This window comes from Nicotiana tabacum, chromosome 6, assembly GCF_000715075.1.
Source record: "Nicotiana tabacum cultivar K326 chromosome 6, ASM71507v2, whole genome shotgun sequence".
In the NCBI taxonomy this organism is placed as follows: Eukaryota; Viridiplantae; Streptophyta; class Magnoliopsida; order Solanales; family Solanaceae; genus Nicotiana; species Nicotiana tabacum.
Genome location: NC_134085.1, coordinates 29684035 through 29711637, shown reverse-complemented (window position 1 = coordinate 29711637; position 27603 = coordinate 29684035). Strand labels below are relative to the sequence as shown.

The 27603-nt window shown below is 38.8% G+C and overlaps 2 protein-coding genes across 2 annotated transcripts; both read right to left on the bottom strand.

The window, feature by feature from the left end:
• Positions 1-8391: 8391 nt before the first annotated feature.
• LOC142181750 (uncharacterized) lies at positions 8392-8989 on the bottom strand. Its single transcript, XM_075255254.1, has 2 exons — positions 8714-8989; positions 8392-8604 (listed from the first exon to the last, which is right to left on the bottom strand). The coding sequence occupies exons 1-2, from the start codon at positions 8987-8989 to the stop codon at positions 8392-8394; spliced, it is 489 nt and encodes a 162-aa protein (XP_075111355.1).
• Positions 8990-9011: 22 nt separating this feature from the next.
• On the bottom strand, positions 9012-10601 carry LOC107816308 (uncharacterized). Its single transcript, XM_075255253.1, has 4 exons — positions 10410-10601; positions 10126-10302; positions 9499-10042; positions 9012-9367 (listed from the first exon to the last, which is right to left on the bottom strand). The coding sequence occupies exons 1-4, from the start codon at positions 10599-10601 to the stop codon at positions 9012-9014; spliced, it is 1269 nt and encodes a 422-aa protein (XP_075111354.1).
• Positions 10602-27603: the final 17002 nt, after the last annotated feature.

The following is a 27603-nucleotide window of genomic DNA, read 5'->3' as shown; positions in this document are numbered from 1 at the left end:
TAAAACCAACCTATTCTAACTCCAGTAGGCAAAATCTAAACATGATAGCACAAAAGTCAACCCCTGGTCAACCTTGTGAACCGTCCAAACCTTCAACTTCTTAAGTTTTGCCAATTCAAGCCAAAACAACCTAGGAACCTCTGAATCCAAGTACAGACATACACCTAAGTCCAAAATTAGGATATGAAGAAACTGAAACCATCAAAACAACATTCTAGGGGTCGTCTATACAAAAGTCAAACCTTGGTCAACTCTTACAACTTAAGCCCCCAACCATGGAACTAAGTATTTCAATTCACTCCAAAAATCTTTCTGAACCAAATCAACCATCCCTGAAAGTCACATAACCATAAATACACGTACAAGAAGAATTAAATAGGGGAACGAGGCTAAACAATATGTATAACAACCAATCAGGTCGTTACATAATACAACAAACTTGGGGAGTCATTAGGGTATTAGTTGCTTCTATAACCTAATAGGGAAATTACTAGTATAGAGCGTAAACCTTTTCGTTTGAGGTTTTATATGGAATTTGGTGTTGGTTATTCTCTTAGTAGCTTGTACTCAATAAGACAAAGCAAACAGACCTAGAATTTGTTCCACCAGACTTGGATAAAGTTGGTTTGGAACAAAAAAAATTAAGGCAATTCAGAACAGGCAAGGGTTCTTATCAGACAAGAAATGTCCATGGCTTAGAGTTATTATAGGTGGATATGAGTTTCTAGAGTTTTCTTTTATCATTAGCAATATTATGAAGGCGTGAAAGAAAGATTAGTTTAGAAAACACATTTTGTGGGTATAAGTTTAGGAACGGTTATTGTTGTGTGTGAGGGGTTTTGATATGGCTATAGAGGTTTATGATATGTCATGTGTTGATGTCCTGAAGGAACATCTATGGTTCGATACAAGATATATAAATCGAGTGAGTGAATATAAGTGAGAACGAACTTTAGGAAGTTAAAAAATTTGGGTTTTGCACTTATAAACTAAAGTGGAAGAAGGATTCTTCAATTAAGGTGTTCTAACGGGATTAGTCGTATTGGGAAGAAATCATATCACAGGCAGAAATGTGTATGACGAGTTAATAGAGTTGTTCGACGTTTTCAAAATCATTCTTAGTACGTTTGAGGATGAACTTTGGTTTAAGTGGGGGTGGGGTGGGGGTGGGGTGGAGGGAGAATATAACAATCTGACCTGTCATTTTGTGTTTTAACACCCCATTTATTGATCTGAGAATTCTCATAGGTTCATATGATATTTTGGACTTACTAGTATGGATAATTTGGAGACTGAGAGACTCCAGGGCATTTCGATGCCACTATCGAATGCAAATTGGATCGTTTTGGATTCTTTATATTGACCTAACCCTATATTTGTGTAGTTGCACTGTAGTTTAGATTTTGAGTCGTTAGATAGGTTTGTATAGTACTTTTGGACATTTTCAAATGATTTGGATAGGTTCTGGAGGGCCTAACTGAGTTTTGGATCTTTCATGGAGGATTGAAAGATTGTAGAAAATTACAAAGTAGGGGGACATCGCACTCCCAGTACTTGCATAGACACCTTTCACAAATGGAACATAACTTTTGGTAAAATTATCTAAATAATGAATAATTTGAACTTCTAGAAACTAGACTTAAAGAGATACAATATTTATTTTTAAATTATGTCGAGTTTCAAATATAGTTTGGAGATATACTCTTGTGAAATCAGGCTAAAATTTTATGCCTAAGAGAATAGGGGTGAGATGCACATCAATTTCCCCATATAAAAGTTTTTTATAATTTTATTAAATTGTGCCATTTCTTAACATTAGTTTATTATCAACAATTTTGGAGACTTGGGAGCTCGATTTTTAGGATTCTTGAATAAGATTAATATCTATAATGCTGGAATAAGTGATTCAAAATCGGATTTATGATTATATCATGAATCTATCATTAATTTTACCTTATGAACATGAATTGAGGTAGAAAGAGTCGGATTTTTGAAAGAAATCCTAGATTTACCTAAATGAAAATTTGAATGACTAAATGGAGTTGAATAACAATCTAGCATGGATTTGAACTCGTGAGATTATGAGTCAATGGGATTTGTCTTTTCTTTAAGGGTTTGATCATGTGAGCTTCAGTTTGACTTTTTGGGCAAGCTTTAAATTGTTAGATTGACTTATATATCCTTGTTTAACCTCACAAAATATTCTTTTTCCCATATCGAGGTCAACTGATGGATTTGGAGCAAGGATAGGCGACTTTTTGAAAGCTAAGGATAGCTTGCATCGAGGTAAGTTAGACTTTGACCTTAATAAGAAAATTTTCCTAAATAGTTTTGTGTACACATGTGACGAGTGAGAATACGATGTACTTCCATGATGGGGTAGAATTACAGATGTTTTACCTGTTTTACTTGCTTTACTTGTATCATGACGATTTATGCATCTTCACATACTAGTATCATACTATAGGCATCCCTCATATGCTAGTTTAACAAAATAGGATATTGTAAGTCATAAATAGTTGTTGCATGAAGATCTATGCTTTTCTCTTATGCTAGAATAATGTTATAGGTATTCTTCACAAGCTAGTTTAATATTATAATTGATATGCATGTTGAGTTACATAGTTAACCTGTTAGTCATGTATTTGACAAAATGCGTTACCATTTGCGTATGAGCTTCACATAGTTTTGGATATGGCATATTGAGTTAGTCATGCGGGTTATACTATGGCACGTCGAATTATCCGTGTGGGTTATAATATAGCACATTGAGGTGTATGTATGGGCTATGAGATGTAGATTGAGTTTCCCTTGATAGTTTATATGCATGTTGAATCATCCATGCAGTTGCATGTAAATATGGATTCATCCCTCTAGAGTTACCTCCTATATTTTTCTCTTGGTAGACTATACGCGGATCTTTGAGAAACTAATGAGTTTTTAGCTTGTTAGAACTTGAAGGGTGTCTGTTTGATGTAATGTTTGAGTTTTTATCACGCATAACATTTATAAACTCTACTCATACATTTCATATAAGTGCTAGACTATGTATATGATTGTATATATTATTTGACGAAATACTTAAAGATCTCCTTTAAGTTGTCCTCAACGATCAACTGAACACCTCAACCGAGGCCATTTCCAGCTAGACACTTTATTTATTTATTAAAGAAGATCAACTAAGCACCCCGCCATGTCAGGCCCCATTGCGTGAAATGCACTCTCGGGGACGTGAGTTGCCTACCTAAAAATAGGTTTTTTTTTTCCTAAAATAATATGGACCCCACCTAATTTTCGTGCCTCCTCCTCCTCCAATTCTCTTCTCCACCATTCAACACCCTCCTCTACCCTAAATCACCTCTGCCTCCGTTACAAAAGAATAGAATTACCAAATATATCATAACACCAATTCAACAAATTTTTTATACCAAACACATTCTTCTCTTTCACCTTCTCCACTAGATTATACCCTTACAAAATAAGAAGCACCCCATCTAAAGCAAACCAAAAATATTGAAAAAATTCACAACCACACCTTATCTGAAAAGTATCAATAGCAGACCAAAGTTATAAATCTTTGGAATAGAAATATTAGCTGAACTAAAAAATCAAGAAAAAAAAAAGATCCAAATGCTTGTCGATTTTCAGTTTATTGCCTTCAAGCCGAGAAAAAATCAAGAAAATGCACATACATTAGTATAAACTCATAAATCTGAAGAGGCAGTTTTCAAGAATTGGCCTTTTCTGGTGATTCAAGATTTCAAATTTTGCTAGTCAAAGATCTATGGACTGTTAGAGAAAAATAATTGAGAGACAAGCACTCAAATGATGTACTAGTATTATCCAAAGCCCAGAAGCAACAAGTCTCTATTCATTCAAATTTTGACCATTTTTTTCTTTTCTTTTTTTAAAAAGGGCAAAATTACATATGTCATTTTTTGATTGGTCCATTTGACATGTCATTGGCAAGTACAACTCACGCATATGGTATGTTGTACTCGGGTGTTTACTTGACCTATTTAATAGCCACTTAAAGTGTTAAAATGAAAAATGGCTCGGTTGAGGTGTTCAGTTGATCGTTGAGGACAACTTAAACTAGCGCTTTATGTATTTCGCTACATTATTTTGATGCATTCTATGCATGCATTAGGCTTGTTAATGGAGAAAGCATGCACATTGTTAAGTGCTAGACTACGCATATCACCTATATATGCTATTTTGATACTCTTTATACATGCATTGGGCTTGTTAGCGGAGAAGGCATGCATTATGTTATATGCTAGATTCTGGATATGATTATATATTCTACTTTGGAAGCATCGATACATGCATTAGACTTGTTAGTTATAATAGGTTATTTTATGTCATATGTTCCATGTATATATATTGTTATATGCTTTGACTATGATTAGCTTGTTAGCTTCTGGGTATTTTTCATGTTGTTGTCACGTATATGAACTGCACAGGTTAATAAATAGAGTATTTTTTACTAAATTCTCGCAAAACTTTGCCGAAAAAAGTAGCCAGTAATATTCATTAAGTATTATACCGTTGTACTCATACTATACTTTTGCACCTTGTGTGTAGATACTGGAGTTGAGTGGTCACTACTACAAAACGGCCCATTTCCGACCGAAATATTCTGACGGAAAAAAGTAGTCGGAAATTTCAGACAGAATCGGTCGGAAAATGCATAAAAATATTTTTTTCATTTTTTAATAATAGTTACGACTAATATTCCGTCTCTATTCGTCGTAAATTTTGGTGGAAAATTCCGCGTCACTATTAGCGACCAATTCGGTCGGAAACAATTAAAAAAATTTAAAAAAATAAAAAGTAGCAACCGATTCGGTCGGAATTTTTTAGTAAAACGAGGGTTGACTACTTTGACCAAATTTCCGACCAAATCGGTCGGAAAGTTTTTTAAAAAACCCTCCAGCGACCCCATTCTTTTCCATTCCCTCTTTTCTTCCTTCTGTCTTCTCTCTCTCTCACTCAAACTTCCCCCACCCAAACTCGCCGCTGCCATCAACCAGCAGCACTCGCCGCCGCCCAGCTGCAGGTCCGTCGACGACCCTCCACTGCCAGGTAAGTTTCCCTCACCCTCCTTTGTTATTTTTATTAAAAAAACTACACTAATTTTGTTTAATTGCTCCTAGTTTGGTTTGTAAAAATTGATTGGTGCTAGCTAAAGTAAATCTATGACTATTGTTAATAGTTAAATTAAAGTTATATGTTGGTAATTTAGAGTTATATGTTAAACTTATATGCTGGTAACTTAGGGTTATATGTTAAACTTATATGTTAAAGTTATATGTTGGTAATTTAGAGTCATATAATGGTAAATTAAATTTATATGTTAAAGTTATATGTTGGTAAACTACATACTAATTTGGGGATAACATTACCAAGTTGGGGATAATTTTACTAAATAATTTTGCTAACTAATTTGTAAAGTTGTTACATATATAGCAATTCATCTCATTAGATTATATTGGGGAGGGTACTAATTTTAAGAGGAGAAAGTATAAAGAATATAATAAAACTCTTAGTGCTAGTTGACTACTTTTGACAATATGTCTTACTCCTAACTTTTTAAATATCTTTTGACTTTCATGGAATTAAGCTTAATTGAAATCTATTATCAGTTTCATCCATTAAATTATTAAATTGTTGTTGTAGATTAGTCGATTTTTTTTTTGCATAATTGTTATTGTAGATCCCAAATATTTGAATTTATTTGATATTTATTAGTTATATATATGTTAACTTTAATGCAGGCTTTTTTCATTCTTTTAGTCTACACATTTGGTTGTGGATTCTATGAAGCCATTTTATCTTGAGCCGTGGAATTCGTGGAGACAGATACCATACAATATCAGAGAGCAAATGTGGAATCAATTTAGGGTAAAAATTGATTATATTTATTTAAATGATTATCGTTTTCATCTAATGTTACTTTTTTATATTGCAGACAAAGTGTACATGGTATCCTCAACATCAAAATAAAATAAATAGTATTTGCAGCTTGGTAACTACTTATAAAAAATTTCTTAGTTTTACATATAGAATTTTATGTTTGTAATGTCTAACTCATACTTTTTGTTATGAAAGAAAAGGAAGGAGGGCAAGATATGAGTCACGTTGAGGTCTTTGAGGAGACACATAAGAAAAAGAAGAAGGATGGTACAAAAGAACACTGGTTGGGTACGCATGCGACAGACACATATGTAAAATACTAACTTCATGATTATTTATGGTTTATTAATATTAGTTTGTTTACATAATAGTTATGTTTTCATTTCAGGAAAATTATCATAAAAAGGTGGAAGAATGACAACAAACTCAGCCTCCGTCAATTCAACCAACACCTGATGATATGGCTTCATTGTGTACAGAGGCAGCAGGTAGAGTAAACAAAGGCAGAGTCTACAGACTTGGAGTACGTCGACCTACAGGTAATCCAAACCCACTCTTAGTCAATTCTTCTTCTTCTCAAAATCAAGAACATATGGAAGATATGTGAAAAGAAATTCGTGATTTGAAGCAACAATTAGGCTCCCAATTCGGAATATTTGTTAAGATGCAAAAACTCATGAGAAAACATGGGTATGATCTATCTGATGATGAGGATGAACAAACTGAATCTATTGTGCAGTAGTTTAGGTGTGATGTTTTAGTTGATTTGTAAACTTGATTGTGAGAGACAACTTTATGTTTTGTTTTTAAACATGAATGTGGGCTACTATTTGGATGTTTTTATGCCCAAAATTGTTAGGTTTAATGGTTGGTATTATTGGTTAAAGTTGTACTAATGATTGGTATTATTGGTTTAGATTGTGTTAATGATTGATATTGTTGGTTTAGATTGTGTTAATGGTTGGTATTATTGGCGTTATTGTATTGTAATAGTTTGACAGGTGGTTCTGCCCATTTTTACAGAAAATTCCAACTGATTTCCGACGGAAACAGCCGGACAGCTGCCCAGATTGTTTTAAAAAAATAATTAATATTTAACCGTTTTCGACAGATTCCGTCGGAAATTAAATTAAATTTATTTTTTAATTATTAATTTCTGACCGATTTGGTCGGAAATTATATATATATATATATATATATATATATATATATATATATATATATATATATATATATATATTATTTAAAATAATTTATTTTTTTTATTTATATTATTACGACTGATTCGGTCAGTAAATTCCGACCACTTTGGTCGGAAATTTGAGAATATTTGGTCGTTTGGCCTTTTGAATGTTCCAACAACTTTGGTCGGAAATCACCGACGGATTCGATCGGAAATTGATTTCCGACCAACTATTTTCCGATCGACTAATTTCGGTCGGAAAGTAGTCGAAAATTCATGATTTTCGACCGATTCCCGACCGTTTTGACGATCGGAATTCTGTCATTTTCTAGTAGTGGGTCAGAAGCTAGAGAGCGAGTATTGAAGATATATCATCGCTACAATTGTGAGTGCCATTATATTTATGGTAGTTAGGACCTTATGTTTTTGTTTTGTACTTTTCAAGCAGATATTGTATTTTGTATATTAGCGTCGTATTCTTATTTTTAATGTTCATAACATATGCCACTAGTTTTTGGGGTAGTTGAATTAATCTCGTATTTTAACTTTATTATTTATATGATGATCTTCACCTTGAGTTGTATTTATATTGATTTATTCGCCTAGCAGGTCGGGTTAGGTATCATCGAGTCTTGATCAGAATTGGATCGTCACAGGGGCAAGAGAGGCAGTAGGAGTAGGTAGTGGACAAGGATAGATCCGGGTAAGCAAGGTAGGCCAAGGATGGGTTTGGAGGTGGGGCCGACGACAGGGGAGACCCGGCGAGGAGATGGGTTGGGGTGGGGTACTGAGAGTAGAGGCTACAAGAGTGTCGAAGGTGAGGGTGGGTGGAGGTGGACATGATAGGTCCAGAGGTGGGAATAGTTCGAGGGTGGATTTGGGATGGTTGAGATCAGTGGCGGATCCAGGATTTTAAGGTCGTGAGTGCTCACTTTCTTTTAATATAAAAGTGCTATCAATCACATAATATAAGCGTAATTTATTCGAACGGAGCGATGAAAACAATTAATGAGAAAACACGATTACTATTGTCATTATCAAAAATGACTTCTAGCCACGATTCAGATAATAATGTTAATATGTTATCATTACAAAAAAAGGACTTCCCTAGTCACAACTCACAACTGTGCTCGACGACTTTTCATATGTTGAAAACGATGAATAATAGCGTCATTGCTAACACTTGTAAATATCTTACGCTCTACATAGCAAACTAAACAACTATTTAAAAATTTATCACTGATGTTGTTACGAAGTTCACTTTTGATATAGCTCATGGATGAGAAAGCTCATTCCACAGAAGCTGTAGCAACAGGAAGAATGAGAGTCAACTTGATTAGCAAATAAACAAGTGGCCAAGCTTGATGCAGATCTGACTTAACCAACACTTTAGCAAGATCACTAATTCCCTTCAAGCCAAATAACCTCTTGTCAACACCACGGGCATAAAGTATAAAACTATCAAGCTGATAACTGAGATCTCGAAGCTGGTTGCTATCAAACTTATTCGGAGAATATTCGGCCAAACCTCATTATTCTGTTCTTATCAAAATTACCAAATGAATTAACGGGATTGAAGCTAGCCATACCGAGGAGTAAGTCAGTACTCACAGCATTAAAGCGACGATTAAGCTCTTGAAAATGTAAATCTATAACAGTATAAAAAATATCGACACGCAAATGATGAGAATATGTAACATCAAGAGCCCTATGCTTCCACTTCCCAGGAAAGCAGCGAGCGTCCATATTTGGAATCATTATATCATGTTTATCACAAAAAGAAGAGACATTTTCCATTAAAGATCCAAATCCACTCTTCTTCATCGTTTGTAATCGTTGCTTTGTAAGAGCAAGGAGTCCCATAGCATTGACAATATCTTGATCCATCCTTTGTAACGCACAACTCAACTCATTTGTCATTGTTAAAATTTAACATCAAGTGCAACATAAAAGCAAAATCAAATTCCTTAATCTTACCCATAAGTCTTTCAGCAACAATTTTGTCAGCATAGTTTGGACACTCACGTGTAGTAAATTCAAGAACATGAATAATCAATGGAAATAGGACAATAAGGTTATCCAACGTCTTATAATGAGAACCCCAACGAGTATCACCTAGTCGTTGAAGCCCACACTCTTGATTTAATCCTCGTTCAGTATGCACTTCACCTGATTTGAGCAACTCTTCTAACTTTTCAGCTTGATGTTCTCGAAGCAAATCACTGCGCTTAAAAGATTCTCCAACAATATTTAAGACATTAGTAACTATACAAAAAAAAAGTCATCTACATCTGAATGCTTCTTTGCAAGAGCCACAAGTGTTAATTGCAATTGGTGAGCGAAACAGTGAATGCAATATGCTGATGGAGACTCATTCAAAATTAAAGTCTTAATACCATTTAGCTCTCCCTGCATGTTACTAGCCCCATCATAACCTTGCCCACGTATTTGCGTTGGACTTAATGAGTGATCAGAAAGAAAAGAACAGATTGCCCTTTTTAATGACATAGCCGATGTGTTACTAACAGGAACAATGCCAACGAATCTCTCTATGACTTCGCCTTCTTTGTTAACATATCTCAAAACAAGTGCCATTTGCTCCTTGTGTGATATATCTTTTGATTCATCAACTAGTATCCCAAAAAAATTCCCATTCATGTCTTCAATGATAGCTTTGATTGTTTCTTTAGAACAAGCATCAACAATATCTTTTTGAATACTTAGAGAACACATCATTTCATTTCTTGGAGCATTTTCTAATATAATGCTTCCAACATCCCGATTAATATCCCCATACCATTGCAAAAGCTCAAGAAAAATACCTCTATTTGTAGAAGATTGACTCTCATCATGCCCACGAAATGGCAAACCTAGTCTCAAAAGAAATCTTGCCACATCGATTGAAGCACTTAAGCGACGTCGAGACTCACTTTTTTCTTTCTCGGATTGTTTGTCAAAAGAAGTGTGAATTGATTCATTAAATCAAGCATACTATTGAAACACTTGTTGTGAATGCTATTTACTTCTCCAACATGAGCTTTAAATCTTTCAATAGCCTTGTTCCAAGCTTTAAAACCATTTTTTGTAAAAGCATCTCCCGTATTTCCATGACTTTCATGTTCATTTTTGAACAAATAACAACACAAACAATATGCAGCATCTTTTGATATACTGTACTCCAACCACTTAGAATGTTGACCCTTAAACCAACCAGGACAAAACTGACGCATTATCTTCCAAACTTAGTTTTAGGAAAATCATGATTCGCAGGCTGACAAGTTTTTTTTTGAATATAATGTCTTCTAACTTTATCAGGTATATTAGGGTTGTATTCTATAATAGTCTTTCTATCTCCCGGATCAACGTTGAGAGATTCTAAATCAAGATCAGAAAGAAATATGTCCCTCTGAATTTTCGGAGCTATGGCTGAAGCAATAGATGAATTAGTAGAACTAGAACTTGATTGCCCAATATTCGTTCTTGTGACAAACCTATCCATCTCAATTCACAAAGCTTGATGAAATATTCCTACAGAATAAGATTCAATTTAAAATTCAACTATAATTCAATTATAATTCAACTAAATCCTATTGGGGAACTCATGCCCCTCTATAACAATACAAATAATAAAGCAATAACAACATATTTTACCACATTGCACCGAAAAATTGATCACACTTCATTATCACTAAAAACATTAGAAATATTTATTCTTTCAGAAGATAAGATGAAAACTTAAAATTTTTTGAAGGAACGAGCCAATGAGAATATATTCATCAATCGCACAAACTGATGCTAATAACCTACATTTATCCCCAAGAAAATCAGTTTTGAAATTAAGTCAGAAATAGAGATAAATTTATTTTTCACTTTTTGACAAGTAAACATAACTATTGTTTATTTTCCACAAAATAATTATAATCAGTGGGTGTATTCATAAAAAAAATTGCTGAATTTATTTTACAAAGCATAGATAATAAGAATTGTAATTTGTAAAACCCAATATCTTCGATAGAATATTGCTATTTATACCCAAAATCTCTAGCTTAAATCAAAATACCAAATTTTATTACCTTGTTCCTTGTGTTTTAATTTTGAGATGGGGAGGTCAAGAAAACTTGTTGTTCACTTTGTAACCTGTGAATTGCGAAACCTACAAGAAGAACTAGAGAAGGCGATGCCCGAGAGCTGTTTTAATATTTTGGTTTGGTAGCTTTTGAAAGCCTACCAATATTTTAACTAATGGAGAATTCTTTTTCTCCTTTTCCTCAATTTTGATCTCGCGACGTAAAGGTTTCCAAACGCCCAAACTTCAGACTACAAACCAAAGCACTCATTAGACTTTTTAGTTAATGGGTGCTTGCTAATATATTATATCAGTTTTCATAAAATTTCTATATTAGTATACCAAGTCCTCGTCGGAGTCAGTGGGTGCTGCAACACCCAGGACCTTACACGTGGGTCCGCCCCTGATTGAGATAGGAATTGTTGAAAAAGAGTTTTGAAAAATATTTTATCTTTTCTTATTGATAGAGAAGTCATTTCTGAAATTAGTAGTTAATGAGTCTTTATAGAAAATATAGAAAATGCTTTACTCAACAAATATGGGAAAGTTAGAAATTTTCCTCTATACCATTCACACCATATGAGGGACAAATTTCTCTTTTGAGATAGATTATCTTAATTTCTAGTGACTTTAGTTTCTTAACATTAGTGTTTTCTATAATAGGATAAAATTAGAACCCAAGTTAGGATTGCTATTGAAGCAGTTTGATTGGAGGGTATGAAAGGGGCAAAAACAAGGATGGAGCAATTGATTGAGTTTTAGGACAGCACTGGTGAAAGTGAACCTTTATGACGACCTTGTACATACTCTGCCATACCATAAATGCTTGTTACACATATTATGACACTTCATTTAGCCCACCATCTTCAGAGACCACTGTATGTCTGTTAAACTTTTTGGAAAATGCCTGGACAAGTTCTTTGATTGTACCATTCTCGGTTCCAAATCAACCCTTTTTACCTTTTTACTTTTTCTTTTTACTACAATGCCTTTTGCCCAGAAAACTAACCTTGACAAATAGCAGGGATTTTTGAATATTGCAGCTTTGCATGGGGGTGGGCTTCTTGTTATTTTGCTTTAATCTGAATATATATCTCGAGTTTCATTTCTGTGTGCTCCGACAGAAATATTGATAGTAAATCAAAGGAAACAGTAAAATATTTACCTTTCTTCGTAGAGACAAGGGTAAAAAGGTAAAATACAAGAGAAATGCATTTACTTGAGAATTGAGATATCTCTATGGAAAGGAAAAATCTATTGGCAAAATGACAATTAAAGAACGTAATTTACAGAGGTTATGCATTTTGTCCTACTTCGGAAATTTACAGTCTTTGTGTAGGTTTGTCGAGTTCTTGCATTATTATTAAATTTTTTTTTGCCTACTTATTTTGAAAATGTACATAATACTCTAACTTTCTGAAGAAAGCAATAAAAATTAACACACGCTATTCTCTTAAGAGCGTGTGGCCAAGCTTTTTGGAGACCAAAAGACTTTTAAAAAATTTTAAACTTTTTGGCCAAGATAAAAAAATACTTTTGACCAGCAACAGAAGCAGTTTTTCTGCTTTTGAGAAGAAGCGGAAAATTAATTTATTTAAGATAAAACTATCATTACCTTAAAATTTATACTTTTCAAATTATACCTTACTAATTTAAGTTTTTTTTCATATTTGTTTCCGATTTTTATCATTCTCTTAAACTTAAAGATATCATATACGTGAATCATATTGTAACTTTTCAAATTCTTTATTGACTTTTTTTTTTTTTTTGGTGTAATGTCTTGTAACTTTTCAAATTATCTTCTTCTTTCTTCACACTAAAACAAATTATCTACCACCTTCTTTGGATTATCAATTCTCATCTTACAAATAATTATTTATAATTTCTTCTGTTATAGGCTATTAGTTCTCGAATCTTTAAAACAGTTAGCAAATTTAATTTATGAAAAGTACCTACCAATAGGTAATAAATTTACAATTTTATCGCATAATCTATCTATATATTATTAAAAGATGAAGAAAAAACATCCACATTAAGTCAAGTGGCAGTCTCACAATAGGCAGCTAGGCAATTTACGACAAAGCTGGTTAGGTTAGGTAATAATTAGTTTCTAATTAAATTTTAAAAAAATTAAACTATACGTTATGTGTTGCTAATAATTAGTTACTCTTTAAAATTATTTTTATTTTACGCTCAATGCCATATTTCAAGTTTGTCACTCAGAATCATCTAGTTACAACTACCATGACTATACATAATTTCATTCGACGAGATTCTTCTACCGATAAGGAATTCAACTATTATGCTAACGAAAACATTACTGCAAAGATTGAGGAAGGAGATGAGTCTTCTGATATTCCTTTAGAAATGCAAGGCAAATATACTACTAATATGGAGGCATTGTGTGATAGAAGCAGAGATGAAATTATTGGAAAATATTATCATGTGTGAGTGAGTTTACTTATTATTTCATGGTAGATTATAAGTATATAGTAATTTGTGGAATAGACTTCTAATTCGTGCGAAATGATGTATTTTTGATTATTCAAATTAATGTGTAACAATAAGTAATTATACTAGATAATATTATGAACTTTGGTTTAACTATATATGTAAAATTGAGTTAAATCTTTATTATATTTGTTTACTTTATATTTTAATTAAACAAAATAAAAAATAATAAAAATCTTTTACAATAAATATTTAAGTTCATTTTTTTCTTTAAAATAACTATAAGACCTTGGTACTACTCTAAGACCTTGGTACTATCCTTTTTGGTAAGTTGACACTCAAAAGCTTTTTTTAGAAAGACTGATCAAACACAATTTGTTTATCAAATGTTACAAAAAGTACTTCTAAAATGAATTGTCCAAACACAAACTGTTTTTTTAGAAGTACTTTTTAAAAAAAATATTTTTTAAAATAAGCATATTTTGGCAGCTTGGCCAAATGGGCTCCAAGTCTATCAGATTTTGGACAATGATAGTTTTGTGCTCGATCAGCACATGACCTGTTTTTTAATCCTTTTGGTTCGAAAGTCCTTTTGTTGCATGTTGTAGGATACAACAACAACAACAACAACCCATAATAATTTCACTTACTGGGGTCTAGGGAGGGTAGTGTGTACGCAGACCTTACCCCTACCCTAGGGTAGAGAGACTGTTTTCAAATAGACCCCCGACATTCTTCCTTCCAAGAACTTCTCACCTTGCTCTTGGGGAGACTCGAACTCACAACCTGTTCCAAGGAAAAAGAAGATAAAAGAGTTATTTGTATTATTATAAGACGACTTAAATATGTATGATACTAGAGATAATGATAAACTTTGAAATGATTTGATAGTTTCTTCCCCTTAAAATATCTGTTTACCCTAAATATCGAGCAACAATTAAACTTGTAATGTGGTTTTAAGGATACATAATTTCACTTAATACCAACCGATTAATCTAGAGATAAGTGATAGAATTGACAAGAATATAAAACAAACCAGTGTTTGAACAGCGTTCTCGAGCTAATGAACCCTCGAGAGTTGTAAAGCAATAACAGTTAAAGAACAATAAATTAATGGACAATAAAGAAATAATATATTATTTTGATCAGTATGAATGTAAGGCGTCTACAAATGACGAGGACCCCTCTTTATATACTAGAGTGATCCTAATTGTGGTACAATTCTAATTACGGAAGTAAATCCCATGATTGATACAAATAACCGCCCTTGATTAGATCTGCTCAGAGATTTCCACCGTGATCTCCGATCGGTTACGGATATCTCATTTTTCCGTTATTGCATTCCACTCGAAGCTGGTCTTACTTAGTCTCGATTGTCGCTAGCCTCGGTCTCGACGGACATTTTGATCTTTTGGACTCGATTGCCTCGTTTTCGAGCTCGGATCTGATTCATTACAAAATTACCCTGATGCAGCTCCTTTGTTTCGATTAGCAAAATCAGATGGACCCGATTTTTATCATATACAATACCAATTATAAATGAAAACAAGTTTTGAACCGTCGAAGAGACCGTGATAAACAAGGGTCATTAGCAAGACAATGATTTTCCCGTCCAAAAATAAGTTTCGTGAAGAGTAAATAGTTATTTTTTCATGTCTTTTTAGAAAGTAAGGCATTATGTGAGCATTTACAAATGAGTTAAAAAAATGCACAACTCGTATAACCAAGGCGCACCAAAAATATTTCCTACAAATCGTGTACATTTATAAATAAATTAAATAATTTTTTAATTAAAATGAGAAAGGCCAGAAAAGAAAAAGAAAAAGTGAGAGAGGGGAGGGCGACTTTTCACCAACTCTCTAGATTCTTTTGTTCTATAAAAGAAATAAAAAGGTTCATGTTTACCGTGAAAATGGTAACAACAATTAAATTTGTAGACGGGATTCTAAAAAAACATAATCTATTTTCGAGCTAGTTGTTAGAGCAGTTGATGCTAATAATACAGAGTTTAATGATGAAATGTAAGCTAGAACGAGATAGTAATCGAACCGAAGGGCCTGCTGCCCGGATGTAGGTCCGATTGATGAGGGACCTCGAGGTCGGTGACAGGGTCGAGTCCGAGGTATCGGGGATAGTCGGGGATGGGATAACAGTTGAGGATATAATTAAACAAGGCTCTTTATGGCCACTACTAGGTTATATAACGAAGAACAAGTAAGAGAACGATAGATATTACGGTGACTTCGAGCTAATACCAAGTGATAAACAAAGAACAGATAAGAAGGCAATAAAGCTAAATGGCTTCGAGCCAGTGAGGGCAAGCAAGTTAGAGAGGAGAAAAAGAGAGAAGATATTATTGCACTTGAGCAGAATGGTTGGAGCTCTGCCTTTACAGGGTGTTAGCGACTCCCCTTCTATAGGAAGGAGGAAGCCCCAACTTCGTAAAAGATACGTTGCTTGATAAAAGAAATAGGACGAGACAACTGGCTAACTTTGCGATGTACGCATGGGCTGATGTCGAGCCGCTTGAATAGACCTGATCGACCCCCGGTATATTCCTTGGGAGATCCCTGCGTTCATCGGGGCTTTAGTCAACATTATCCTTGGCAGGATACCAGCCGAACTTGAGGGGCGTGATAGGCTCGAGATCCCGGGCTTCCGGTATCATCCTTCGAGGTATTCAGTCGAGGAGAAATCGGCCTCCCAGATTTCACCATGCAGAGATAGTCTCCGCGTTTCTTAGAGGGAAGTGATAAAAAATGATTTTGACACCCTACTTCTCGATCTCTCATAACGACGTCGCACTGACGGTGCAGTCCCGTTATTACAAGTGTCGAGGCGCCCCGCCTTTCTGCTTCTCTAGGATTACCTGAAATGTTGTGATTCTTCGATCTCCGTTGCTATCGGTTCAGCTTCTATGAATGCATTGATTGCGCCTGTTGCTATGCTTTTCGAGGGCGGTAATGGCGCCGTCAGTTACTTTGCTCTTCCTATAAATGGGACCTTTCGTGGTTGGCCTTTTATCCAAATTTCCTGCGATATCCATCTTTTCTTCCTTTCCCGCTATCTTGAATTTATGTCATCTTGCCATGCTTGGAGCCTGTGGCCTCAAGATATTACGCCATGTGTACTGTGACCCAAGCCTCGATCTTCTTTTGATTGGGCAAAGTTGTGCTACTGTGATGCTGTTGTTGTTGTTGTTGTTGTTGTCACTGTTGTTGTCGCTGGCCCGGGGTGATGAGGTGGAGGACCGATTTCCTCCTACCCCGGGGATACTTTGGATTATGCACTGGTGCTCAAGAGGGGGCTCAGATTATACACCACTGCTCACCCTCCTCCCTCAGCTCGGCGTGTTACACCCCTTTTGGATTCCAGGGGGGTGTGTCGGCGGTTCCTGTCAGCTGTTGCCTTCCAGGCCGAGGCGACGTCTCAAGAAGTGGCTTCGAAAAGGCAGTACTGGTGGAGTTCGTACTAGCCGAATTTTTCACCCAGCCACTTCTCATGTTCTTCCGGCTTCTCCTTCGTCATTTTGCTCTTCTCCCCCGCCTTCCTTTTTCATACCCTCCCTTTTGAAGATGCCATTCTGGGAGTATTGGGATGTGGCCCCCGAGGGGGTCGGACTGGGAAGATATTGTCTTTGAAGTCATATGCCTGGGAGGATAATGATGGAGACGCAGCATGAATAGGTTAGGTCCTTCGGCTCCTGCTGTATGCATATCACTTGTACTTATTCACTTTTTAGTAGGGATCCCCTGTGGGACTTTGTAACCATATGTAATGTAATCATATGTAAGGACCCCTCGAGGGTTGTTGTAAGCGAATACTTGTATAAATACAAAGATATTTTCTTCATTTCTTCCTTCGACACTTGCTATATCTCTTTATATTTTTGGCAGCTTCGAGTGCATGATCTTGTTTAATCGCTTGTGATACTCGCCTTGAGTATTCTTCCCAGCCTTTGGTTGATGAAATAGCTTTGTGTGAGGCCTTTCGTGACATCTCGAACCGGACCCGAATTAGGCCAATAACCTCGGGCCGCTGGGATCCTTTCTCTGCGTGAAAGCTTGGATAATATCTTCGGGCTTTATAATGGCCTTTGAGAAAAGGCTTGCCTGAGGACTCGCGGTCTCGGGACGCCGGTGACTTCCTGGAGGAAATATCTAAATGGAGGCCTGGCCGTGCTCCGGGCCGCCCTGGTCATTGCCCGGAATCTATTTTGCACGAGCGTTTGTTAGGGACGCTCATTTGTTCGTAAACTAGCCTTCTTTGGTGGAGGCTTTTTTGAAGCCGCATGCTGATTTGGTGAAGGCATTGTTGGTTAGCTGGGGCGTTGCCTTGCTACGCGGAGGTCTTCGGGGTTGAGCATTACCTCACAACTGGAGGCGGTGCCGATGGTCGGTGCCTTTGATTGGTGTTGAATCATTCCTGCCCTTTTTGTATGTAGCCGTGAGGTTGCTTCCGCTTCCCGGGGGTCTTCGGGGTTCGATGATTTCATGATTCTGGTGGGTCGTGCCCTTAGCGGCTGCTTATTTGGGGCACGGCAGAGGCCGGGCGCGGCGATAGATGACATGTGTGTTTCACAATCATGAAGGAGCTTTTATCGGGGCAAGACATGCCCGTGCTTTTGAGGAGAGTGCATCATCCAAACCTGGCATTCCTGGAGTCTTTGGTTGCGGAACAACGGTTCCTTTGGGCCAACAAGGGTTGGACCATCAGGAAGGTGCTCGGTCGTTGAGTAGGTTTGCCGTCACTTCGTGGTAAGTTTCAGCATGATTCCCCCGTATCCTGGGTCTTTCCTTTCTTATAGGATTTTCCTTCCGTAAGACTCCTATAGACCTAGGCTTTGAGCTGTTCCGTCAAGGGTCCATACTTTGGGGTATATCGAAGCTTCCATTACAGAAGCCTTTTGGTGAGGCAGGAGTCTTCTTGTGATAGGCGTTTCACTTTTTCGATCATAGGGGCAGAGCCGATCGAGCTAGGAATACCTGAAGTATTATATGTAGTCTTCGAGCTTCGAGCTTTGATCTGAGTGGATATAATTTGTTAACATGTAGCTTTGTTACTCAAAGTCTGGATTGGGAACAGCCGGTTCTTGGACTGGCATAGTACTAAGCTGGACCGAGGATGATGAAGGAGTGGTGACTTGTCGCCGATGATCGAGCCAGGTCGGATCGGGCCTTCGAGGGATGAGTTCATCGTAGATCTTCATGACAGGCGCTTGAAGAGACCCATGCCAGGGGTTCCGTCCTTCTAGAAGGATTCACTTGAGCGAAGGTAGTCGGGCGTGATGCTTGGTTTGTTTATTGCCGATGCCATGAAGAACGAGGCTGGGCTAGTAGGCCGTAACCCTTTAGGGGTGGAGCATAGATTTCGCCACTTTGTATTTTGTTGTTTATAGAGCATGCTTGTAAATGGAAAGCGTACCTTTCACGCATATATAAGATGAGAGAAATCTTAAAATTTTTCCTCCTTTGTATCTTTCCTGTATCGCCTTTGATCCGGTGGTCTAGTTTCCTTGTTTTGACGGGATCCCCATGGGTTCAGAACTGATCGAGCAGGCCCGGGATCTTTCGAGCGCGATCCTTGACATGAGCAGGTGTTGGGGCCTCTATGTTTTGCCCAGCTTTTTTAGGCTCAGTCTCTGAGTCAGGCCTTTATTTGAGCTTGCCTGTCCTTCGGTCTCCTATGTCCGTGCGGGCGAATGGTGATTGTTCTTCTTTCTCGTCCTTAAGTATTTTGCTGTTTCAGCCATTCTGGGTCCAGTCTCCGAGTCGTGTTGCGACTAGAGCTTTAATTGACCCATAAGATCTTTCCTGCCTGCATGGGCGATCGACGATGACCATTTGTGTTCCAGGTCGAAGTGACCTCACAGGCGCGTGGCTCAGAGGCTCACTTAGCTGGCAGCGGTCGCTTTTATACCGTGCCCTTAGGCATATTGTAGTTTACTTGTTTTGGGTCCAGTCTGCGAGTCGCATTGCAATTTGAGCTTTAATTGACCCTCAGGTTCTTTCCTGCCTGCATGGGCAGACGACGATGGCCTTTTGTACTTCGGGTCGAAGCAACCTTACAAGCGCGTGGCCCGGAGGCTCACTCGGCTGGTTGATAGTTGTATTTATGTTGTGCCCTTAGGCATGTTGTAGTTTAACTATTTCGGGTCCAGTCACCGAGTCGCGTTGCGATTTGAGCTTTACTTGACCCTTAGATTCTTTCCTGCCTGCATGGGCAGACGGCGATAGCCTTTTGTGCTTCGGGTCGAAGCGACCTTATAGGCGCGTGGTCCGGAGGCTCACTCAGCTAGTTGACAGTGGCATTTATGATGTGCCCTTAGGCATGTTACAATTTAACTATTTCGGGTCCAGTCTCTGAGTCGCGTAGCGACTCGAGCTTTAATTGACCCTTAAGTTGTCAATTTTCAAGCTGGCAACAATGGCTCTTACGCTATTTGGTCGTAGAGACCTTTTAATATATGGCCCGGAGTCTTGCGTAGTTAACTATTTTTGATCTGGTCTCCGAATCAGGTTACGATTCGAGCTTAATTTAATCCTCAAGTTGTTAATTTTTTAGCTGGCGATAATGGCTCTTACGTTATTTTTGCCCGTGGGCTTTTTTGTAGGCTTTGTTTTTCGCTCATTAAGGTCTTTTGAAATAGTTTTCCCTGACCCATCATCGATTCTAGAAGAACCTCGATTTCAAGTTCTTGTTTCGGCGATGTTTCGAGCACCTCGGAAGGTTCATAGCTCGTTTTTTCCTGTTGAGGGAAGCCTATTTTAACCGGTTCTTTCTGAAGTATATTCGAAGCAGTAGCCTGCGATTTTGTTTAGTGACGGTCAGGCATCCCAAGTCGCGTTAATTTGGCTGTATCAGCTGTTTTCACCGTAGTCGTATATGTTTGGCCGGAGCCATTTTTAATTTCGAGTGATAGTTTAGACGTCTACACCGAGGGTATGCCCTTTTGGGACTTCGGGATTTTCATGCCTGTTGAGGTCTTACAGTTTGTCATGCCTGTTGAGGTCTTATAGTTTTTGCAATGTATAATAGATCTGGTTACGCCGAGTCTGCCCGCTAGCGGTCTTACAGTTTTGGGTTTTCCAACGCATGGCGATTGGCGATGAATGGCAGTCTCCGAGTTATCGAATTTGTTTAAGCGTGAAGACCGCTTTTCGTGAGCTTTGAAGTTGCCTTGTAGAGGCTTTATGAGCCTGGAGTTCCGACCCTGGGGTTGTGCGGGTGCTGAATTGCTGATGCTAAGTCTCCGAGTATATCAGGACGTGTTTGGTGGAGAAGTTCCTGCCGGGAATACACTGTGATTTCCTCGCTTGGAGAATGGGATGCTGAAAGACATTCTTAGATCCATTTCTGTAATATATATTGTTGTGTTGAGTCAACCTATATCGGGTCGAAGTCGCTCGGAGGTTTGTCTTGCCTGAAAATATTTTGTGATTTCAGAGCCTCGACCTAGAGGCCGTCGGGGCGTTTTGAACCATTGGCGTCCGTTCCCGAGTTTTCGGGACGTTTCTGGTGAAGGAACTTGTTACCCTACTCTGAGAAGGAGTTACTTCCCCCCTCTTTTTGACAGAAGGTATTTTTTGATTGCTCGGTACAATAGTACATGTTTTTACCGACTGGGCCTGATTATATCGGTCATTTGATCCGATACATCATTTTCCTACAGGAGACCTCATTTGGCGTTTTTCAAAACTCCTACGAGCAGGCAGCTTTCCGGGGGAAAAGGTCGGCCACAGGGATAATCTTGAATATTTCTTGCGAAGTTACCCCTTAAGTGGCTCGCAGACGTTGTCTCGTTAAAAACCTTGCCAGTAAAAACCCTTCTTCTGGGATAAAAACTTGGTCGAAGGAAAAGAGTGCAACGAGTGCGCCTTTGGGGCCTCAAGGTCTTGCAATAGCACTATCGTCCCGGCAGCTCTGGTTGGGTGCCTACACGAAGGTTAATTCCGAATTTGAAATAATAATAAAAAAGAATGGTCGTACCTTGAAACGAGATATGTCGGTGATGCCTTGGGATTGGTCTATGGTCACTACTCGGGGGCAGAGATGCGGCGTGGATCTCTATTTTGTTTTGTCAAGTTCGATTAGGGGCGAGACCGGGTTTGCTTGTTGTTGTATTCGGGGGTGGAGGCAGGAGCATTGGTACCTCATCGTGTATAGCGAACATTTCCCTTGCCGCATGTTGTTCCCCGTAGACGGTTTTAATCCCCTCCTTTGTCGGGAATTTTATCACCTGGTGGAGGGTGGATGGTACTGCTCTCATGTAGTGTATCCAAGGCCATCCAAAAAAGGCATTGTACCTCATATCTCCTTTGATGACATGGAATTTTGTGTCTTGGGTTGTACCGGCCACAGTAACCGGAAGGACGATTTCTCCTTTCATTGTTTCGCTCGACATGTTGAATCCATTGAGGACCCGAGTGGCTGGCATGATTTGTTCGAGTAGCCTGAGCTGTTCTATCACCTTCGACCTGATGATATTGGCCGAGCTACCTGGATCCACTAGTACACATTTTATTTGAAAAAAATTTACAAGAAAGGAGATTACCAGGGCGTCGTTGTGAGGTTGAGACAGGGCCTCGGTGTCCTCTTCGCTGAATGTGAGGGCATCTTTGGGGATATATCCCCGAGTCCGTTTTTCTCTGGTGATGGATATTTTTGTTCTTCTTATTACGGGTTCCTGCGGGGCATCGGCGCCCCTATGATCATGCGGATAACGTGTTGTGGCTCGTTTGCCTTGTTTTTCTTGGTTGCCTCCCTCTCTTGGAATTGATTTTTGGCCCGATCACTGAGAAATTCCCGAAGGTGCCCTTTGTTGAGCAGTCGAGCCACTTCCTCTCGTAGTTGATGGCAATCCTCGGTCCTGTGACCTTGCGTGTTGTGGAACTCGCACACTAAGTTGTAATTTCTCTGCGAAAGGTCTGATTGTATTGGTTTTGGCCATTTGGCGTCTCTGATCTTGCTGATAGGGAACACGATGTCTGAAATATCGATGCAGAAGTTGTATTCTGAAAAGTGGGGCACGTTTGCCGGCGCTATGTTTCGATCGGACCTGGTTCTCTTGATGAACCCTCGAGGGTCATGTCCTCGATCTATCCTCCGATCGTTGCGAGGTAGGTTGCACTTTGGGGCATTTCTTCTATCTTCGAGGTACGGCTGGTACCTTTATTTGTTTGGTTTCGATTCTTTTACCAGGAGTCTGTTTGGGTACACTGAGCCTGAAGGGGCTCCTAGTTGGTCGTCCTCATCCCTGATCTTTGACTGGTATCGGTTGTGGACGTCTGACCAGGTCACGGCCGGATATTCGATTAGGTTCTGCTTCAGCTGTTTTGAGGTCACCGAGCTTTGTTCGTTCAGGCCTTGGGTGAAGGCCTGTACTGCCCAGTCATCGGAGACTGGCGGTAACTCCATCCGTTCCATCTGGAAGCGGGACACGAATTCCCGCAGCATCTCGTTCTCTCTCTGTTTAATTTTGAAAATGTTAGACTTCCTTGTTGCTACCTTGATGGCTCCAGCATATGCCTTTACGAAGGAGTGCGCTAACATGGTGAATGAATCTATGGAGTTGGGAGCCAAGTTGTGATACCACATCATGGCTCCCTTCGAAAGTGTTTCTCCGAATTTTTTCAGCAATACAGACTCGATCTCGTCATTCTTTATATCGTTACCTTTTACTACGTAGGTATAGGTAGTAACGTGTTCGTTGGGGTAGGTGGTACCGTTTTACTTATGGAGTTCTGGCATTTTGAATTTTTTAGGAATGGGCTTTGGGGATGCTTCCTCGGGGAACGACCTCTGTATGAACTTCTTCGAATCCAAACCTTTTAGGACCGGGGGTGCTCCCGGGATCTGATCCACCCTTCAATTGTAGGTCTCGACCTTTTTATTGTTGGCTGCAATCATCTTCTCACCTGACTCGATCCTTTTGGTGAGGTCCTCAAGCATATTTAATATGGCGGGGTCAACCACTGACCCGTTATTGCTTGATCTTTCGGGAACTTGCTCGGCGGGGGAAGCTGTCTCTGGTGCCGCTATGCTGGGAGTTCTCGGATGGCTTTTCAACTGAGCAATGGCCAACTGTTGTGCCTGCAACATTTTAAAAATAACATGAAGACTGACTTCCTGTTCTTCTTAGGCCGGGGTTTTTTGAGCTTCCTGTCGGTCGTTGTGTTGTACGCTCTTGTCGGTATGAGAAGTTTCGACGACTTGCTGTGCGTCCTGTGTGTCCGCCTCCACTAGAATCGGTCCAGGAAAGTTATCAAGATTTTGTAGTGGTGCTCCGGTGACCGGGACATCCACGCCATTTTCCCCGTGATTTTCGAGGTTGTCGTTCTCGACTCCGTTTACCGATTCAGACATTTTGACCTGAAATCAAAGGATCTTGGGCAAGAAAAAGTGTGAAAGATAACGTGCATTTGTGCAATGAAACTAGCAAGAAAATAATCACTATTATTTTTAGCCCTACAGTGGGCACCAAATAGTTTACCGTGAAAATGGTAACAACAATTAAATTTATAGACGGAATTCTAAAAATACGTGATCTATTCCCGAGCAAGTTGTTAGAGCAGTTGATGATAATAATACAAAGTTTAATGATGAAATATAAGCTAGAACGAGATAGTAATCGAACCGAAGGGCCTGCTACCCGGATGTAGGTCTGAGTGATGAGGGACCTCGGGGTCGGTGACAAGGTCGAGTCCGAGGTATCGGGGATAGTCGGGGATGAGATAACAGTTGAGGATATAATTAAACAAGGTTCTTTATGGCCACTACTAGGTTATATAACGAAGAACAAGTACGAGAACGATAGATATTACGGTGACTTCGAGCTAATACCAAGTGATAAACAAAGAACAGATAAGAAGGCAATAAAGCTAAATGGCTTCGAGCTAGTGAGGGCAAGCAAGTTAGAGAGGAGAAAAAGAGAGAAGATATTATTGCACTTGAGTAGAATGGTTGGAGCTCTGCCTTTACAGGGTGTTAGCGACTCTCCTTTTATAGAAAGGGGGAAGTCCCAACTTCATACAAGATACGTTGCATGATAAAAGAAATAGGATGGGACAACCGGCTAACTTTGCAATGTACACGTGGGCTGATGTCGAGCCGCTTGAATAGACATGATCGACCCCGTGTGTATTCCTCGGGAGATCCCTGCATTCATCGGGGCTTTAGTCGACATTATCCTTGGCAGGATACCAGCCGAACTTGAGGGGCGTGACAGGCTCGAGATCCCGGGCTTCCAGGATCACCCTTCGAGGTATTTAGTCGAGGAGAAATCGGCCTCCCAGATTTCACCGTGCACAGTTCACTACCTTCATTGGCGAAGCCAAAAAATTCAAAAAGAGTGTTCAAATTTTGAACACCTATTGCTAGTGGGTTTTGAAGGGTGTTCCAAGTCTATTTATAATCAATAACAAATAATATTTTACCTTATACGTAGTATAATTTTTCGGCGTGATCATCCTTGGGCCAACATATCTTCGTCCCTGGCTACCTTCATACTGTCACGATCCAAAATCCACTAAGAGTCGTGATGGTACCGAACACCATTGTCAGGCAAGCCAACCAAAATACTTAATTAAATTCCAATTTTAGTATTTCTTTAAAATCTTTTCTTTATACATTAAATAACGAATAATGAAATTTACAGAAATAACCATGAAGTCTTTAACAAACTAAATATTGAATAATCCAAAAAATTTCCCAGAACCCGGTGTCACAAGTGCATGAGCAATTTCTAGGAAATAATGTAATACCACAACCGTCCGGAATACAATATTGGACAGAAAATAAATACAGAAAATAGAAAGAGACTCTGTTGGCTGCGGGTCGCCTCGAGAAGTGCAGCTCACCTAAGTCTCCATGTCAACCATGCTTCATGCCCAGTAGGCAACTAGAGACGTATATGCTTGTGCAACAAAAATGCACAGAAGTGTAGTATGAGTACGAAAACAACGTGTATCCAATGAGTATCTCGTCTAATCTCAAAGAAGTAGAGACGAGATGGTCGACTTCGACACTTACTAATGGTCCAAATAATGATATATTATTAATGCGAATAATCATGAATTTATTAAGAATGACAGAAACTTCAAGTAAGTAACGAATAGGTGAAAGTTCCTTTTTATATTAAAAGTTTCCGGATTCAAAATCCATTAGTTTTCAAATATCTCAAGTCGGGGAGAGCAAATATCAATATCAATAAGTCTCAAGGCAAGCACTACAAGCATGCGCAAATCCTGCCGAGGTCGTACGGCCCGATCCAACAGAAATATAAAATGTGCACTGCCGAGGGTCGAACGGCGCGAACTATAGATGCATCTATTACCCCGCTCGCGCATACTACCTGCGATGCGGTCAACATAAATAAACAAATACCCTGCTCGCGAATCCTACATGCGACGCAGGTACACATAGAAATACATGCTTAAATAGCCAATTAAGAATTTATCGGGGAACATTTATCCAAATTAAAGCCAATTCTCTTTTAACAATTTAAGAAAATGAAGTTTAATCCTTTTAGAAATTCGTTTACTAATTCGATGTGATTTAAGCAATTTAAGCTGTCAATAAGTTTACAATAAATCCAAGCATATCATGCTTTTGGGTCCTAGACTACCTGGACAATAGCATAATAGTAGCTACGCACGGACTCTCATCACCTCGTGCGTACGTAGCCCCCCAAATAGGAGCACATTACCAATTAACTCACCTATGGGGACAATTCCCTCTTACAAGGTTAGAAAGGAGACTCACTTCGCTCCGAAGATCCATAACCGGCATTCCACGCTCTTCCGAAGACTCCAATCGATGCACAAAGTTCCAACACTAGCCAATAATAATACCAATCCATTAATATATACTCAATTACTTACTACAATTCCATACGTAACAATTCCTTACCCCGATCAAAAAGTTGACAAAATTTCCCTCGGGCCCACGTGCCCGGATTCCGATTTTTTTTGAAGATAAAGTTTACCCATGAACTCATGAACTCAAATATATGACTTTCTCTTAATTGCATACCCAAAATCATGGTTAAATTCCAAGAATATAAATTCTAGGTCTTTCTACCAAAACCCCCAAATTTCTACTAATTACATGCTAAAATCCATACATAATCGATGTATTTAACTCAAGATGGATGAGATTAGCTTACCTTATCGTTGATGATGAAAATCCCTCTTGAAGCGCTCCCAAAAGTCACCCAAGCCAAGAACATATGAGAGAAAATGGCCAAATCCCGAATTTTAAAACATCTCTCTGCCTCTAGCACTTTCCGCACCTGCGGTCACCGTACCGGTTCTGCAGTTCCACAGGTGCGAGCTAATCCATCACTTCTGCAGTTTTCCCTAGGCTCCCCTTTTCCGCTTCTGCGCTTCTAGTCCTGCAGATGCGGTTCTGCTTCTGCGGTCCAAGCTCCCTTTTGCCAAATTCGCATCTGCGACTATTTGGCTGCTTCTGCGGCTCCGCACCTGCGGCCAAAACCTCGCAGGTGCGGTTACACCAGCTACTAGCAACTTCAGCCCTTCCAAAATTTCGAATTTGATCCGTTAACCATCCGAAATCCACCCGAGGCCCCCGAGGCCCCAACCAATCATACCAACCAGTCCCAAAACACATTACCGACTTTCTTGAGGCCTCCAATCACATCAAACAACGCTAAAATCACGAATCAACCTCCAATCCAAGCTTTATGAACTTTAGAATTTCAAACTTCTACTTTCGATGTTTAAACCTATCAAATCACGTCCGATTGACCCCAATTTTGCACACAAGTCACATTTGACATTACGGACCTACTCCAACTTCCGGAATTGGTTTCCGACCCCGATATCAAAAAGTCCACTTCCGGTCAAACTTCTCAAAAACCTTCAATTTTCTATCTTTAGCCAAATGACCCCAAAATGGCCTACGAACCTCCGAATTCACTTCCGATCGTGCTCCCAACTCCAGAATTACCAGGCGGAGCTACTCC